The 20,000-nt window shown below is 48.2% G+C and overlaps 1 protein-coding gene across 1 annotated transcript in view; it reads right to left on the bottom strand.

The window, feature by feature from the left end:
* The window catches only part of tbc1d22a (TBC1 domain family, member 22a), a gene marked incomplete at its 3' end in the record, with an annotated part of 142,796 nt that overhangs the window by 81,692 nt on the left and 41,104 nt on the right, over nt 1–20,000 (bottom strand). Inside the window, 1 exon segment of the mRNA XM_080538663.1 lies at nt 227–333. Coding sequence (XP_080394789.1) covers nt 227–333 — 107 coding nt within the window.

Below are 20,000 nucleotides of genomic sequence, written 5' to 3'. Positions count from 1 at the left end.
CTAGATATGCACGCACACACACACACACTCTCTCTCTCGAGCTTTTTTTCACCAGAGCTTTAGTTCAACTCTCCCAGAAGTGCTCCACACGCCCACACACACATGAAATACCCGGCCCCTGCGACACACACACACACACACACACACACACACACACACACACACACACACAGCATGAATTTAATCAGGCCTGTGCACAGGGCTGCGCAGGGGGAATCCATTTTACCTGAATGCCGTCCAGCAGCTTGCTCATGCACCAGAAGCTGTCCGCCTCGATGTTCCGCAGCGCCTCTTCCTGCAAGCTGGAAACATCGAAATTTTCCACCTCTTCCTCTGCAAAGGGAATGAGAGAGAAGGAGGGAGGGAGGGAGGGAAAGAAAGAGAGAGAGTGAGTGAGTGAGTTTGGCCCATACGACACAGCAGGGGCCTTCTAAGAGCTCTCTACACAGACACAGAGAGAGAGAGAGAGAGAGAGAGAGAGAGAGAGAGAGACAGGGAGGGAGATAGGGAAGGAGAGATGGTAAGGAGGCTCTTGAGTGGAGCCTGAGTATCCCCTCTGCCCGTAATGAAGTGCGATGGTACAGATGGTCTTCACAGCGCGTCGTGCGGGGGGGGGGGGTTCTCTAAGAGCCCGTCTCCAGAACCGTTCCCAGACAGGATACAACTCTATACAAGCAGGCCTGAACAAACGCCCTTTAGACAGAGTATGCCGTAGAACTACAGTCCAAGGGAGGCTGGTGGAGGTAGAAATCGGAGGATGTCGGGGACATAGAACGGAATGAGGATGCCGGTGTTATTCACCATTCCTCATTCCGTTCCATGCATTACAATGAGCCCCGTCCTCCGATTTCTACCTCCACCCAGCCTCCCCTGAGTAACACCTTCATAGCAGTCATGCTGTTGCTGTAAGGATCAGACATACTGACTCTGACATATTGCAAGCTAGCTGGGCTCCAAAGCCCTAATGTGAGGAATTTGTTGATTTGCCATTTTCGGCATTGCCATGACAATTGTCTATGAAATGAAATGAGTCATCCTATTATCCGTTGCTTTGCTTGTTTATGAGCTTTACCCGGGGCCATATCGCTATTTATGGGTCTGTTATGGGCTCAACAGCTCTTTGAATACGGTATAAAACCAATGGTATTTACACTCACCGAGCACTGGAACACTATACTAATACTGGTTAGGGCCTCCCTTTGCTCTCAAAACAACCTCAATTGTTCGTGGCATTGATTCCACAATGAAACGTTCCTTTGAGATTCTGGTCCATGGTGACATGATTGCATCACGCAATTCCTGCAGATTTTTTAGGTGCACTTTCAAGTTGTGAACCTCCCGTTCTACCACATCCCAAAGGTGTTCTATTGGATTCAGATCCGGTGACTGGGAAGGCCACTGAAGAACACTGAACTCATTGTCATGTTCAGGGAACCCGTTTGAGACAGCTTTTGCTTTGTGACATGGTGCATTATCATGCTGGGAGTAGCCATTAGAAGATGGGTACATTGTGGCCATGACGGGATGGACACGGTCAGCAACAACACTCAAACAGGCTGTGGCATTCAAGGGATGATTGATTGGTATTAAGGTGCCAAGAAAGTGCGCCAAGAAAACATTCCCCACAACATTACACCACCTGAATGAATGAGAAGGTGTACAGGTGTTCCTAATAAAGTGTTATGTGAGTGTATATAGAGCATACAACCAGAGCCTTGTGTTCCCTCAAACACTGATCTCAGGTCAGTTTCCTTTCAAGGGAAGGGAAGCTGTCTCTAGTCCTCCGCCCTCCGGCAAACTTCGACATGCCGAAAATCTAGAACGTTTAAAACGTTGTAGTCCTGACCAAGGCTACTCGGCATGCCGCTGCCTCCCCTTAATTAAGACCACATGTGTCAATCCTAATGGATGGACCTCAGATGAGATAATTAGCGTGCGTAATCAGATTAATCAAGTTCAGAGCGCGCGGAGCACATGTAGAGAGGCCGGCTAAAGTGTGGGAGGGCGGCAGGCTTTGACGTGCTCCTGACACTCGAGTGTAGGGGCCGCCGCGAGAGGCAGGCTCGCTCCTGATTAATCACTGTGCGTCTCTCTCTCTCTCTCTCTCTCTCTCTCTCTCTCTCTCTCTCTCTCTCTCTCTCTCTCTCTCTCTCTCTCTCTCTCTCTCTCTCTCTCTCTCTCTCTCTCTCTCTCTCTCTCTCTGTGTGTGTGTGAGAGCACACAGTCAGGTGTGTGTGCGTGTGTGCACGCGGGTGTTTTTGAGATGAGAACCTTGAGAAGAAAAACTTCACACACTCTCTCGCTTACGTTGGACCCTGCCAGCCCGGCTTCGTCTCCTTGGCAACACTGACGGAACACTGAAGGGTTGTATGGAGCATGCTCAGTGAGAGGGCTGGGAGCTGGCACGGGGCCCGGGCCGAGGAAGCAATGAAAGATAGCCCACTCTTCAAAGTGAACCAGCCAGTCTCAGTAATAACAGAGCTAAGCCTTGTAAGTGTGTGTGTGTGTGTGTGTGCACGTGTGTGTGTGTGTGTGTGTATGTGTGTGCGTGTACCTACTACGTGTGTGTGTGTGTGTGTGTGTGTGTATAGGCGCGTGTGTGTGTGTGTGTGTGTGCGTGTGTGTACCTACTATGTGTGTGTGCACCTACTACGTGTGTGTGTGTGTGTGTGTGTGTGTGTGTGTGTGTGTGTGTGTGTGTGTGTGTGCGTGCGTACCTACTGCGTATGCGCATGTGTGTACCTACTACGTGTGTGCGCGTGTGCGTGTGTGTGTGTGTGTGTGTATGTGTATGTGTGTATGCGTGCGTGCGTGTGTACCAACTATGTGTGTGCGCAAGTGTGTGTGCCTTGCCAACCCTCCGTGCCTCTCATCAGTGTCTTCCCTGACAGATAGCAGCAAAGAGGAGAGCAGGAGTCTGGTCCTCAGGTGTGGAGAGGTGGAGAGGTAAAGGAGCGGAGAGAGATAGAGGAGAGGAGAGATAAACGGATGAAGACAGGCCGTAATCAACCGGGAGAGGAGCTAGAAGGATCCGCCATGCCAGAACAGGGCTTTTCACAGAGCGCCACAATAGCTAACATGCCCCTCCCTAGATCCACTGTCAGTTTAACATTGTCCAGGTAAGCTGAGGAGAGGCTTAGGGGCCTAAGATGCAATTAGGCACAGATCTGGGATCAGCGTGTATCCTCGCCAAATGCTAACCGTGTTGTGCTAACCGTAAGCATTAGGGGGGATATTTATGCTAATCATAAACATTAGGGGGGCGGTATGCTAAGCTAACCTCAAACATTAGGGGGATAAGCTAGGCTAACCGTAAACATTAGGGGAGGAATATGCTAAACTTATTTTGAGTTCAGTGCCTGGAGGCAACTTCATCCAGCTGTGTGAGAGAGAGAGCGAGAGACAGGGCAGCTTTACTTGTGTGTCACTAATGTCTCCAGTTAGGTCTCTCTAATGCCCGATCCCCCCCCCCCCCTAGTCCCTAGTCTGATCTATTCCTGTGAGAGCTACGCCTATACAAGTATCTGTGGGGTCCAGGGGTTGAGACAAAACAACAAGGACACAGGAACGATAATCAACCAGGGAGAGAGTCATCTGGCTCTTCTACACCGTGGTCTAGACCTGTACCACAAGCCAACAGCTCCCCCTGTGGTCACGGGAGGAACTGAGGCACTGTTAAAACACACACACACACACACACACACACACGTAGAGGGTAGACAAATATGTTTTCCTCTATGATGGAGAGAGGCTGAGTCACCTGCAGTGTTCCCTCCTCTAGTCAATTCAGCCCTCCCCCCACTCCCTCCCTCCCTCCTCTCCTCCCTCCCTCCCTCCCTCCCCTCCTCCCTCCCTCCCTCCCTCCTCTCCTCCCTCCCTCCCTCCCTCATTACTGAAGCACATCACTGGGGACACCACTCAACCCACTCACTGCTGATGTCATGAGGAAATACAGGCCTCCCATAACAACGGGTCCAGAGAGAGTTATTCATATGTTTTGTATAACTATACTTGCAGTTATTCATATTTTCTGTATAACTATACTTGCATTTGTTAATCATTTTGTATAACTATAATTGTATATATTTGCCAGCCATGTTCAGAGCGGAGAGCTCCACACTGCCAGACTTTTGGGGCATTTTCGCTGAACTTTGAAGACCCACCAAATATTGACTTTTCGGACTACATAAACATTGAACATATCTACCAAAACTTTAGACTCTCTTCTTTCATCAGAAAAAGAAAGTTTGTTTCTAGCCTCTTAGAGTGTTTAGAAATCGGCCGTAGAACATAGGGTGGTTTCAGCAAAAACACCTGATTTTGACCAATAAACAGAGAAAACGAGCTTTTTCTGCAGAACTTTTTTTTTTTTTTTTTTTCTGCACTTTTTCTGTATCATCCGACTCTGAACTGTTTGAAGAGTCGCGCGATGGCCGCGCTGCTCCGCGATGCTCCGCAATGCTCCGCGCCGCAATGCTCCGCGCCGCGTTTGGCACATACCCTGATCCGTTTCGCCATTACTACAACCCACAGCAAGCCACTTCCTTCTCCAGGCTTTTATCGAACTACTGCCCCCATCTGGGACCGAAATACATTACACCCAAGTCTGAAATTCACTCGCTAGGTGTAGAACATGTCAATAACGCGATCCCCGCGAAAAAAAATAAATAATCTATAAGACGCCAATTGGCGTCTTTGGCAGTCAACGTTACTATTCTATAAGACGCCAATTGGCGTCTTTGGCAGTCAATGAGTTAAAGAACACAATGCAGTGTCATTTGTATGTGCGTCATAGGTTGGTTTGGAAGACGTGTAAATGGACTGCACTTAGATAGCGCCTTTATCCAAAGCGCTTTACGGCCTCTCATTCACCCATTCTCACACACATACACACACCAATGGCGGCAAGCTACCATGCAAGGCGCCGGCCCGCTCACTGGGAGCAATTTGGGGTTCATTGTCTTGCCCAAGGACACTTCGACATGTGATCAGCCGGGGCTCGAACCGCAGATCTGCCAACCTTGCGATCATTAGACAACCTCGCTGGTACAACCTGGGGAGCCTCCGCTAAGACGCTAAGAATATCCACCCAAGCCCTGGTCTTCTCTGCAGCGGAATACTGCGCCCCAGCCTGGAGCAGAAGCCCTCATGCGAGAAAGGTCGACGTGTCTATCAATACCTCCCTCAGAATAATAACTGGATGCTTGAAGCCTACCCCTGTGTCCCTCTTGCCAGTCCTCGCGGGAGTAGCACCGGCCGGCCTCCGACGGGAGGCTGCCACCCTCGCCCTGGCCAGGAAGACACAAAAGTATGACTGGCACATCCTGCACAACACCACCATAACACCAGCACCTCCAAGCAGACTCAAGACCCGCCACCCTTACAACAAGGCAGCACAAGAGATGCTCAACTCCACCTCTGAGGACATCCCCAGAGATGCATGGTTGGCAGCAGCTTGGAAGCAGGAGTGGGAGTCAGCCGGGCCCTCCCGAATCCACCGCTACATCTGGGACCCAGGAGATGGCGCCATTGGAGGAGACGACCTACCACGCCGGCAATGGACCACACTGAACCGTCTACGAACTGGTGTCGGTCGCTTTAAAACATCAATGAAGGCGTGGGGCCTGGCGGACAGTGCGGCATGCGAGTGCGGTGACCCTGAGCAGACCGCCGACCATATAATCACCATCTGCCCCTTATATAGACCACCCTCGGAAGCCAGCCTCTTCGACTTAGAACCAGAGATGCGGGCATGGCTACACGACACCGAGTTGGACCTCTGACGTTACACGAAAGAAGAAGAAGACAACCTTGATCATTGCCAACCTTGCGATCATTAGACGGCGGCTCTACCTCCTGCGCCACAGCCGCCCCATCTGTGTGTGGTTGGGTGCTGGGGGGCAGACAAAGGGGACCCCTGGGTACCACAGGTAAGTCCTGGGATCAGAATGTTGAACTAGAAGACAGTCCAGGAAAGACACTGCTATGGCCTGACCATACTACGTATGGTATGGAATACATAGGACCTATAGGTACTGCAGTCTTCTATTTGTCTTTTTATTTTTTTTATTTTGACTAAAGCCTGGTACACACAAAGATTTTCTAAATCTTAACAGATTTTTTATCTGAGAGAGACCCCACACATGAAGACAGAAAATCTGATTGAACAGTTTTGATCGTATTGTGTGTGGTGTGCTCCGATATTCCCAATCAGCACACCACTTACATAATGATCTGATCTACGACAGTCAAGAGTCTCGTCCCCCAAGCCAGAAATGTTGTGTGATCAGGGTAGTAGTACCCTGACTGACCTGTACGAGGCAGCCATGTGCAACAGGGCAAATAAATTGCCGAAGAACGAAAAGAAGAAGACACGTAAGTCAGCTCGTTCCTTGATTGGCTTCATTCCATTCCACGTCACAATTGGACTCGGGAGTCGCCCACACACGAGAGGATTTTTGATCGTAAATATTGAACACGTTTAATATTTACGATCGTCGGCCCCGACCAATTTCCGAGCAGATTGTCGGGAGAAATTTACTCTTAACACACCTCACACCACAGGATAATCTTGTAGGATAATCTTTAGAGCCATCTGATAATCGGGCGTTTGCTGTCCTTGGTCGGAAGGGGGGAAATCAGTCTAAAGGTGTACCAGGCTTAACTCTGGTTATCTCTTAGAGAGAGAGAGAGAGAGAGAGAGAGAGAGAGAGAGAGAGAGAGAGAGAGAGAGAGAGAGAGAGAGACACTCTTGTAACCCCTGTGAGCTTGTATTAAAACATATTATTATACAAATGTATAATTAGTTATTGGATTTGGACATGTCTTCCTTCATTCACAGAATTTGGGAGATTGACGCCCAAACGAACTTCTTAGGAAGAAAGGATTATTTTCCTCCACAGAGTCAGGCGTCATAAGGAGAGCGTGTGGTAATGGATGAATGTGTTTGGGTTCATGGTGGTTCACGGTGTCCCACAGCACTGGACAAGGAGGTGAGTGGTCAGGGCAGACACAGGTTACACTGAGGGCACCTGTCTCTGTGCTGGAACGTCCCAGGGCGGACTGCTCACATAAGCACACACACACACACACACACACACACACACACACACACAAGTACGCTCACACACACACACACACACACAAGCAAACACAGACACACGCAAGCATGCATGTTCACACACACACACACACACACACACACACACACACACACACACACACACACACACACACACACACACACACACATTGTCTGAGGGCAGCATCACGCCATCTGTCTGAACACATCGGTGGGAGAGAGGCCATGGGCTGTGACCAGCAGCCTCCACAGAGGCAAGGTGACATGGCGAGTGAGCATCACACACACCACAGGGGCAGGAGCCAGGCCGTGGGAGGAGAGAGGTAAAGCTGTATCCTGGCTCCAAACAATACACTGGCACACACACGGACACGCACGTACACACAGACACAGACACACACACACACACAGACATACAGACAGACAGACGCAGACACACACAAAGACACACACACACACACACTTGAATACATGTTTTGGGTTCACAGTAAAGCATTCCATCAATAGAACCCAGACTACAACAAACATTGTAGAGATAGTTATGGATACATATCGCACCACGCTAAGCTTTCCAAAGCAGCTGACACGGATCAATATGTTAGAATAGCTGCTTGGCTTTTTTTTACTTGCAAATTGCAGGCTGCCAACTGTCAGATACATGTCCAAGGCTGCCAAATATTACCAGACACAGACACAAACAGAGAGACAGAGAGAGAGAGAGAGAGAGAGAGAGAGAGAGAGAGAGAGAGAGAGAGAGAGAGAGAGAGAGAGAGAGAGAGAGAGAGAGAGAGCGAGAGCGAGAGCGAGAGCGAGAGCGAGGGAGAGAGCGAGAGAGAGAGAGATCCTTCTGATCATCTGGATTCAACCTTTTCTCTTCAGATCAGACAGGAGGGACCAATGCTCTTCCTGGTAAACAACGAATGCCTCAGCGTCTCCAGAAATAGAAGCTGTGGTGTATATCACAAGAACCGCTACTGCTAGTGCCACTGCCGTCACTACTACTACTACCACTGCTACCGCTACCGCTACCACCACCACCACCACCACCACCACTACCACTACTACTACTACTACTACTACCATTACTACCACTACTACCACTACTACCACTACTGCTACTGCTACTGCTACTGCTACCACCACCACCACTACTACTACTACCACTACTACTACTACTACTACTACTACTACTACTACTACTACTACTATTATTACTACTACTACTACCACCACTACCACTAGTACTACCACTACTACCAATACCACTACTACCACTACTACTACTACTACTACTACTACTACTACTACTACTACTACTACTACTACTACTACTACTACTACTACCACCACTAGTACTACCACTACTACCAATACCACTACTACTACTACTACTACTACTACTACTACTACTACTACTACTACTATTAATACTACTACCACTACTACTACTAATACTACTATTACTACCACTACCACCACCACCACCACCACCACTACCACTACCACTACCACTACTAATATTAATACTACTACCACTACTACTACTAATACTACTATTACTAACACTACTACCAATACCACTACCACTACTACTACTACTACTACTACTACTACTACCACTACTACTATTAATACCACTACTACTACTATTACTACCACTACTACCACTACTATCACTACTACCAATTCCACTACCACTACCTCTACTACTACTACCACTACTACCACCACTACCACTACCACTACCACTACTACTACTACTACTACTACCACTACCACTACCACTACTACCACTACCACTACCACCACCACCACTACTACCACTACTACCACCACTACTACCACTACCACTACTACCACTACTACTACTACTACCTAGGCAATACACTGGGGATTAGCATGGGACGTCACGTACTTCACTGAACATTGAGTCTCAACGAAACAGCACATGCCAAAAGAGATGGCACCAGCATGTACTGGTAGAGTAGTGTGGTGTTGATGAATTTAACCAGGAAATAAAACACATACAAATGTTTGTGACTCATTCGCGCCTCATTCTTGGCAGTGAGCCTCCCTCCAGGAGGATCGACTAAACAGTACCGGTACCTATCATCCATCAGCATTCAGGCTGTCAAATGACATGTTTGATTACATCGAGTTAAGTTGCTTTTAAGTTCGCTGTGATTGATCATGAGTGAATCAACATGTTTTGGTTTGGTCAATTGAAGACCCAATTAAGGATGTTTTCATAGAAAAAAGAAACCGGGATGTTGATGTCACGTAACGGGGAGAAAACACAACGTGATCTGAATCAGGTGAGCCTCTTCTCAGCCAATTACAATTCAGCCAGGTGTCATCAAAGTCTCTGTGTATCTCTGTGAAATGACCCCAAAAAATACATTCAAAATGTTCTGACTTGTATCTCCTGCCCTGTGATCCATTCAACATGACGAGCTGCTGTGCACCATGGGGATGCCATGGGGATGCATGGATCTTCTCCGCTGAGAACAACAACAGCAACAACAACAACAACAACAACATCAAAGGGAATAGCAAATCCCTCGTGTTTCTGACTGAACTAGCCCGCCCGCGTTCCACGGTCCGTTTGAACAGGCCACGGCGCAGATTCACTGATCTACAAATCACTGATCTACAAATCACCTGCTGCAACAACAACTAACCAGTGACAGTGTGATAGTAACCAGTGATGGTGTGATCAATATCAGCCAATCTGCACAGCACCTAGCTGAGGCTGATCCTCTCAGAGTTCGAGGCTAAATGCAGCTGAAGGCCAGCAGGTTCATCAGCCTGTCTGTCTGCCTGTCCTCCTCCACTGTGGCATGTCGTAGGTGCCGCAGCCTCAGCGGAAATGCAACTCTGGTACATTGCAGTCAAAGCGACAGTCAAACGGTGCTTTAAAAAAAGTGCTTGTTTTTTAATCACAGGAATTAACACGTTCACTTTGACAGCCCTCATAACCATATAATTATAATTAGGAGAAAGGACAGTGTGTGTGTGTGTGTGTGTGGGGGGGGGGGGATTGGTCGGTCTGTTCTATAATCCTCCCCTCCCGTACTGTGCATCTGCCGAGTGGGTTCCTATTGGCCTCTGTCACAGCTTCCTGTCTGCCCCAGGCTGATTTCCTGTTTGTCCTGGCGAGTTGGCAGGTTGTCCGGGACACTTGGGGGGCCGCCAGCTGTGTGTGGTTGGCACTTGGCACAAGGGCCGGGTTACATCTCCCAATTGTGCCACCCATGCCATCTGCCCTCGGCAATATGCGCCACAATTAATGTGATGATGTATGATGTAACATATTCAAGTCATGTAATAGAAAACGTCTCTGTGTGGACGAATCTGGATCAAATTAACCTGCCTGCTTCCGGTTAAGGACAAAAACGTTGAAACAGTCATCATAATTATATACCATACAGGTAGTGTATTGGTGGGAGACAATGTTTCACTCGTCTATGATACAACCAAGATGGAAACGTACCAAAAAAAGAGATAATTAAAATTAAAATATTAATAATAATGTGCTCAACACACACCTCACTATAGACCACCCAACTCAGTCTGTCAAACACCAAGATAACCCACAGGGTGGTCTCCTAACTAGGAAGCACAGCGCACCACTCTGACATGCGCCTAAATCTTGCATTGATATCAATGGGGGGGGGGGGGGGGGGGGATAATGTGTACGCCGATTGTAGTGACACTCGCGGATCTCTAGGATTCCAGCCCTGCCCGTCGCCATGGCAATCAGGAAGACCTCCCACCAGGTCCGACTGTACCGGCGTGACAGTCATAATCTCAATGTAATAAATCACATCTAACCAACACAGACCAATTACCATGATAACATCCCCCAACCTGGTGTTGATTAATGAACATTAAACAGATTCCACAGAGGTGTAATTGAAGCTGTGGATAATTAATAAGGGATTCAGACTTGGCAAACTTGTGGTTCTAACACATCAGACAGACAATGAGTGCGAGGAGCCTAATTACACTGGATGGGAGCTGAGGTGTGGCTCCATCTGTTACTTATAGAAATATTAACCTGGAGGTGACGAACATAGGGGTGGTGGCTGTGGTGTGTGTGTGTGTGTGTGTGTGTGTATGTGTGTGTATGTGTGTGTGTGTGTGTGTGTGTGTGTGTGTGTGTGTGTATGTGTGTGAATCTGTGCATGTGCGAATGTGTGTGGGCTCGAAACTGTGTGCGTACGAAACTGTGTGAGTGCGAATGTGTGTGGGTACATGATCATGATGTAAAAAAATAAAATAAAGAAAAACTGCGCCCGATATAGAACAATGAAACGGAACACCATTACATCACTCCAGTGGTGTCTTGCAACTAATGACAGACGTCACCTACCTCAGAGGTGAGGCGTGGTGTCATGTGACTGTGGTTGGCCTGCTGTAACCTAATGTACTGTGGTTGTATGTGTACTGTGTTATGTTTGGTCTACAACAGTACGTGTTCTGGGTCGTGCTGTGTGTTTTGCGTCGTGTGTGGACCCACAAACAGCAGCTGTCGAAACACAAACACCTTCCGGCCCTCCTGCTTAACTCCACTACCCATGTCTAAGAATACCAGACCAACACCAGCCCACACACTTCACACCTGACAGGCCGTCACGCTGCGGACCGCATCGCCCAGCTCCGCACTCACGTAACCATGGTGATGTTGCGGCGGCGGTGGCGGGGAGAGAGAGAGAGAGGGAGAGATTGTCGCTGTTGTCGCTGCGCTTGCACTCCGAGCTCCGCCATCTCGGTATCCGCACGATCGCCAACACGAGGGGAGGGGACGGCGAGCGGAGGGAGGGAGGGAGGGGGGGTAAATAAATCATCTCAGATGTCAGGCAGGCCAGTGTACACAAGCACAGTAACTGGGCTTCAGCGTAGGCCTGACATAGGAATGCTCAGGCAGCACGCTCCCCCGTGATGATACATGGCAGGAGCCGCGGCGTAAATAAAACATCTAGATTAGAGACGACCCCGGCACAACTTGGCCTAAATAGATGTCTGACATCAGAAGGCTCTCTCTCTCTGTGTGTGTGTGTGTGTGTGTGTGTGTGTGTGTGTGTGTGTGTGTGTGCGAGACGATGAGAATGACTCACAACAGGAACATCTCATCTCTACTCTAATATTGTACTTAGGACAGGGAGACAGTGGGTGGGGGTGGGGGTGTGTGGGTGGGTGTGTGTGCATGCCTGCATGCGAGTGTGTGCGTGTGTGGGGAGGGGGGGGGGGTGTATGCATGTGTGTGTGTGTGTGTGTGTGTGTGTGTGTGTGTGTGTGTGTGTGCGTGTGTGTGTGTGAGCGAGAGAGAGAGTAATCATTCTAGATGGGCTGCTATTAAGAGCAAGGGGAAAGTTTCCAGAGTGTGAAATATGAGGGAAGATCAGTCCATTAAGAAATTAATTTTGTGGTAATCTGCAGTCTCAGGGAAATCATTAGACAGTACAGTAATGGGGAGACATTAAGCATGGCGAACAGACAATTAAACAGCAGTTGGAGAGGATGTTCGTGGATAAATATGTGATGAACACTCTCGTGTTGTCGCAAATACTTTTCCACGGACGAGCGGGTGACACTGACACAAGCGCAGAACAAGACGCCCGCTAGGCAGAGAGGAGTTTTCTCCGGGAAAAGTCGACCGTTTCAATTGCACCCCAATTGCATCAGGTCAAGCGAAAACGTGTTCGTCAACCGGTGACAAAATGATAAAAGAGCCTTTTTTTTCTTTTCTTTCCTGCGTTTCACTGTGCCCCCCGAAAAATTCAATTTATGGCTTTTTATAGTCGAGTAATTAAGTTAATCTAAAAATATTCAATAACCATGATTATTCATAGAAAATGAATTACTTTTTGACAGGACAATTTCTCCGAATCACTCCCAGGCTCTATTGCATTTTATCGGGAATGATGAGAAAATCCAGGGAGTCGCTCCAAAATAAGACGCAGCGTTCTTCAGATGAGATGGGTGAATCATTGATTCGGAGCCGTCTTTTTTTCATCTGGCAGCAGGCAGATATGTCAAACACTGTTACTGCTCCCTGTCCTCTCCTCCACAAAGACTCGGAACAAAGAGCTCAAAATGCACCAGCTGAAGGGAATTAATACATGTACTGTAGATCATGTACATTAGAAGAAGAAAAAAATACATATATTATACATTATACATAATATTCCCCCCGTTTCTGTCCCGCAGAGATCAAAGACGCAGACGAATCAAACGCTCTCAAAAGAAACGTGAGTCTTCTTTACAGTTACCCATTTCGCGGAAGTTATTTCTTTTTATGAGATGATTGTGTGCACTGCTGCCAGACCGGAGGATTCGTCTGGACGTGGGTCAATGGAGAAGTCAACCAGAGGAGGTGAAGAGAAGGGGAGGAAATGGAGGCAGGAGAGGAGGAGAAGAGAGAGTGGTGAAAAACCTCAGAATGTCAATGGCCATGCCGAGGCAATCACTTAACAACTCGTTAGAGCAAATAAGGAACATTAATCAGGCCTGCATTAAAATCATCAGCTTGGCTCTGAGGCCTCACGATGGGAGACACCAACAAACCGATACTCATTAACCACTCACAGTCGCGATACACCCCACTGACCGCTCAATACACACACACACACACACACACACACACACACATATATATATATATATATATATATATATATATATAACACACACACACACACACATATATATATATATAACACATACACAAACACACGCACACATAACACATAACACGCACACATACAGTTAGGTCCATATATATTTGGAATTTGTGTTATTTTAGCTGTTTACCAAAACATCTTCAAGTTAGTTATATAATGAATATGGGCTTAAAGTGCAGACTCTCAGCTTTAGGGTAAGGGTATTCACATCCAAATCGAAGGAAGGGTTTAGGAATTACAGCTCTTTAATATGTAGCTCCCTCTTTTTCAAGGGACCAAAAGTAATTGAACAATTGACTCAAAAGCTGTTTCATGGGCCAGTGTGGGCTATTCCTTCATTACTTCTTTATCAATTAAGCAGGTAAAAGGTCTGAGTTGATTCTAAGTGTGGCATTTGCATTTGGAAGCTGTTGCTGTATACGCACAACATGCAGTCAACGGAGCTCTCAATGCAAGTGAAACAGGCCATCCTTAGGCTGTAAAAACAAAACAAAAGTCCATCATAGAGATAGTGGGAACATTAATAGTGGCCAAATTAACTGGTACATTCTGAGAGAAAAAACGCACTGGTGTGCTCGGCACCCCAAAAAGGTCTGGACGTCCATGGAAGACAAGAGTAGTGGATGATCACAGGATCCTTTACATGGTAAAGAAAAACCCCTTCACAACATCCAGCCAAGTGAAGAACAGTCTCCAGGAGGTAGGCATATCATTATCCATGTGTACCATAAAAGAAATACTTCACACAAGCAAATACAGAGGGTTCACCACAAGGTGCAAGCCATTCATAAGCCTCAAGAATAGAAAGGCCAGATTAGACTTTGACAAAAAACATCTAAAAAAGCCAGCCCTGTTCTGGAACAGCATTCTTTGGACAGATGAAACTAAAGGCCAATGCACACAGCGTGCGATTTCTGTTGCGCGTCAACATTCCATTTTGAAGTTTGAATGGAAGTCTATGAGAACATCGCATCTCAACACACACGGCCCCGATTTTAATCGCACGGCGAAAATTCGATTCCATTAATTTTGAATGGGACAAAGCACACGGCGTGCGAGTTTTGTCGCACTGTCAAATTTTGCAAATGTTAGCTTCAAAATGAATGGAATCGAATTTTCGCCGTGCGATTAAAATCGGGGCCGTGTGTGTTGAGATGCGATGTTCTCATAGACTTCCATTCAAACTTCAAAATGGAATGTTGACGCGCAACAGAAATCGCACGCTGTGTGCATTGGCCTTTAGATCAACCTGTACCAGAAGGATGGGAAGAAAAAAGTATGGAGAAGGCTTGGAACGGCTCATGATCCGACGCATACCACATCATCTGTATAAAAACGTGGAGGCAGTGTGATGACATGGACATGCATGGCTTCCAATGGCACTGGGTCACTAGTGTTTATTGATGATGTGACAGAAGACAGAAGCAGACAGATGAATTCTGAAGTGTTTAGGGATATTCTGCCTGCTCAGATTCAGACAAATTCAGCAAAGTTGATTGGATGGTGCTTCACAATACAGATGGACAATGACCCAAAACATACTGCGTAAGCAACCCAGGACTTTTTTAAGGCAAAGAAGTGGAATATTCTGCAATGGCCAGAGTCAATCATCTGATCTCAACCCGATCAAGCATGCATTTCATTTGCTGAAGAGGCAGAAAGACCCACGAACAAACAACAACTGAAGACTGCTGCAGTAAAGGCCTGGCAAAGCATCACAAAGGAGGAAACCCAGTATTTGGTGATGTCCATGTGTTCCAGACTTCAGGCAGTCATTGCCAGCAAAGGATTCTCGACAAAGTATTCAAAATGAACATTTTATTTATGATTATGTTCATTTGTCCAATTACTTTTGAGCTCCTGAAAATAAGGGACTGTGTATAAAAATGGTTGCAATTCCTAAACGTTTTATACAATATTGTTTTTCAACCCCTTGAATTAAAGCTGAAAGTATGCACTTCAATTACATCTTGATTGTTTCATTCCAAATCCATTGTGGTGGCATACAGAGCCAAAATTATGGAAATTGTGAACACACACATATATATCACACATACACACACACACACACACACACAAACACAAACACACACACACAAACACACACACACACACACACACACACACACACACACACACACACACACACTCAGCAGGCCTGGCTAAAGTCAACGGGGACAAGGCTAGTACACATGCCACAACTCAACAGGGGGCTGGAGAGGAGAGCGAGAGAGCTGTGAGATGCTACAGATACGACCATAATGAGATATGACTCTCTGCTCTATGTCTGAGAAATATATCACTCATTCTCCAACAACAACCAGGGCAACAGCACCGTCCCCATAGAGACTAACCAAACATATGAGGGGAATTCGTGGTGGAATGGTCTGAGGTTTTACGGGAAGCTCGGAAATCGCATTCACAGTTATTAGAAAATGTTGCAATAGATGTTCACGTAGTAAATAATGATCCATTGCTCTATCGAATTGTCTAGAAGCACCACCAAGCACTTTCACAGAATAAAGAGTTGAAAAACTGAAGAAATTGAATAAATATGATTGGAATTGGGAATAATAAAACAGAGGTTTTAGAGGGAGATTTTTCTCAGGCCCTACACAGAAGAGGGGAATGAAAACCGAGGTCTGAACAGAACCATGGGCCTTGTGAACCGCTACACCCCTACCAGAAACACATTTATGATCAGGATGTTTGACATTCGGAAAGTCTCTCTGTCCCAACGGCCTTGTTTGTCACTGACCCTGACCTCTTCCTTCTCCACTGGCCTATCTCTCTGAGAGCTCTGCCTGCTTTCTGTGAGTGTGTGTGTGTGTGTGTGTGTGTGTGTGTGTGTGTGTGTGTGTGTGTGTGTGTGTGTGTGTGTGTATGTGCGTGTGCATGTACGTGTGTGTACGTATGTGTGTATGTATGTATATGTGTGTGTGCGTGTGCTTTTGTGTGTGTGCGTGCATGCCTGTGTGCATACTTGCGTGCATGCATGCATATGTGTGTGTGCGTGTGCTTTTGTGTGTGTATAAGTATATGCCTGCGTGTGTAAGTGCTTTTGTGTGTGTATGTATATGTCTGTGTGTGTGTGTGTGTGTGCATCCCCCACCACACTGCTCTTTCAAGGCGCTTCCTCTCTCAGCAGGGTTCCCTGCCCTCCTCCTCCTCTCCTCTCCGCCCGGCGCCCGCGGGGTCCAGCCGTGTGTGTGTGATCACACGGTCACGCCGTGGCTCCATATGCATACCAGAGTGTGAGGACGGGGCTGGGCCGTTTGAGAGACGCTCGCACAGCGTCAGTCCTGTTGAGAGGGTCTGTCAGCGGCACTCAGTGTCAGGCTCTGACTAGACCAGGCTGCTCTGTCTGTCTGAGCCTCTCTACTGGGGACGAGAGGCGCTTATCTGCCTTTGTGTGTGTGTGTGTGTGTGTGGGGGGGGGGGGGGGGGGTGTGTTTATGTGTGTGTGTGTGTGTGTGTGTGTGTGTGTGTGTGTGTGTGTGTGTGTGTGTGTGAGTGGGGGTGGTTGTGTTTATGTGTGTGTGTGTGTGTGTTTATGTGTGTGTTTGTGTGTGTGTGTGTGTGTGTGTGTGTGGGGGTGGGGGGGGTGTTTATGTGTGTGTGTGTGTGTGTGTGTGTGTGTGTGTGTGTGTGTGTGTGAGTGGGGGTGGTTGTGTTTATGTGTGTGTGTGTGTGTGTTTATGTGTGTGTTTGTGTTTGTTTGTGTGTGTGTTTTTTTATGTTTGTGTGTGTGTGTGTGGGGGGGGGGGCTACTGTGGTGTGAGCAGCCTCAGCAGCATCAGCCCCTCTCTCCACCTCTTTGAAGTCCACTCTCTATCCTTCTACAGTATGTGCTTTAACAGACCCCATCTTTCTTCATCTCTTCCATTATCTGTGTCCCGAACAGACCCCCCCCCCCCCCACACACACACACACACACACACACACACACAATATGGAGGACATCCTGTAGGGTGCAGCAGGTGGTCGTACACAAGAGCAGCTGACCTTGTGCTGACCCCGGGGGGGGCCGGGGCTGACTGACTGCTTGCCTGCCTCTCCATGCCTCCATTCCCTCATAACGACATTAAGTCCCACAACATCTCCTCCTCTCCTCCATAACTCCTGGTCCCTGACGGCGCCATGGCCCCAACCCCAGCACAGGCCACTCTGGCTGGCTCTCAGCTCACTGCCCCCCCCCCCCCCCCCCCCCCCCGCGCTGTCATTAGTCAGGGCCCGGCCCCGACCCCTACACTCATATCTACAACTCCCCCTCGACTCTTAATCATTAATCACGGCCTGAATATGCTCCGCTACCACTCCCCGACAGTTGGATTTACTGCTGCCCTTCGCTTCATGGACTCACACTCCACTGTGACTGGAGAGAGGGGAGGCTGAGAGAGAGTGGCAGACTTCGCCTGGCTGGCTGTGAGAGAGAGAGAGGGGGAGGGGGAGGGGAGAGAGAGAGAGAGAGAGAGAGAGAGAGAGAGAGAGAGAGAGAGAGAGAGAGAGAGAGGGGGAGGAGTTTGGACTGGGAGAGGAGGGGGGGGGGGAGAGAGAGCGAGAGAGAGAGAGGTGGAGGAGTTGGAAGCTGCTGGGGAGGGAAGGAGGGAGAGAAAGAGAGAGAGAGAGAGAGAGAGAGAGAGAGAGAGAGAGAGAGAGAGAGAGAGAGAGAGAGAGGAGAGAAGGGGAGGGAGGAGTCCTGCTGAACCTAAACGCAATGGTCAGTGTTATTTATAGGTGGGTCAACAGAACAGCATCAGAGGCTTTAATCTTGGACCCCCTTCCTTCAAGAGGTGGACGGGCAGCATCAGACACGCAGGGTTGAGGGAAACAACCTAATTGGGCTCGGCGGTGCCTCCAGTACACATTCACCGCAAACAAGCACCAGGCAAACCCTCTACAGACACCTGCAGAGTAGAAGCTTTCTCCCCCGCTGCCTATCATTTACTACTGACCTCCTGACTACACTGCCTTTCATTTACTACTGACATCCTGACTACACTGCCTTTCATTTACTACTGACATCCTGACTACACTGCCTTTGGGAGGGGAGGGTCCAGCGGTGTTGCTATTGGAGGTCACGTCACAGAGGAGCTGGAGCTGTTTACTAGCTTCTGACGAGACAAGCGTGGACGAGGCTGCAGCTCTCTGCTCTTCATCAGGAGCGCCCCTCCTCCTCCTCCTCCTCCTCCTCCTCCTCCACCACCTCCTCCTCCACCTCCTCCTCCTCCACCTCCTCCTCCACCTCCTCCTCCGATGGATGACGTTCACAGAGGACGGTGACCTGCATCTCCTCCTCCTCCTCCACAGAACTTTAGGGGATCCATACATGGAGAGGACCATGCAAATTACATTATAGATCGGCCCTCTCCCGATCGATGGCGGGGGGGGGGGGGGGGGGGGCGCATGTTGGAGAGAGAAAAAATTGAACCAGGCCTATCGGAGCCGAATCCCTCGGTAATGATGTACTTTTTTTTCCCTTTTTTTTATTGCCGCCTAATGGGAAGCAACGCTGTGCTCCAAAGGATGATGGGAAGAAAATGGAATAACAGTGGCTCCGAGCAGGAAAGCAGAGGACTCGGTCAGAAGTGATGGCTTCTTCAATAAGGGATCAAGGGCAGTAGATTAGGAATATCAATCGGGTAGATACACAGTTTAACTGGAGGTCTTCCAAGATGGCGGCCGCCAGGATTAATCTACCAATCAGGTAACGGTATTCAATTCTGATTAACAGGAAGGTATTATTAAAGCAGACTCGTTGGGGAATGGGTTTTTTCCGACGACGGGAGGGAGGGAGGGGGAGGGAGGGAGGAGAGGAGGGAGGGGAGGGAGGGAGGGATATGTGGAAGAACGCAGTTCAATCTCCTTGCATCATCATCAAGGAAACACAGGCTTGTGTGAAAAGAGAGGAACAGCCAAGAGCAGCCATGCCTGGCTGGTAAGGAGCCATGGAAGATTCCAACCGACAGACAGTCAGACGGAAGGCAGCTTTGATCCTGATAGACGTGATTAAATTGTGTTGATGAAACAGTTTCTGCCAGGTGAAAGTGTTAATCAGCCCCTGACAGAGGAAACTGCAATTCACACACTGGGGGTGTCACTCATCCTGCATGTTTATCACCCTCAGAGTTGAGACAAAACATACGCCTCTAATTCGACATAACACGGAAGTCAACGCGATACTCTACTGCCCTGCTGGTCAGCCGGAGTAGTGCAGGGAGAGAGACACGACG

The sequence above is a fragment of the Nansenia antarctica genome, assembly GCF_963989245.1.
Source record: "Nansenia antarctica genome assembly, chromosome: 8".
NCBI classification, from domain to species: Eukaryota; Metazoa; Chordata; class Actinopteri; order Argentiniformes; family Microstomatidae; genus Nansenia; species Nansenia antarctica.
The sequence above is the reverse complement of the archived record's forward strand: the minus strand, read 5'-3'. Positions and strand labels throughout refer to the sequence as shown.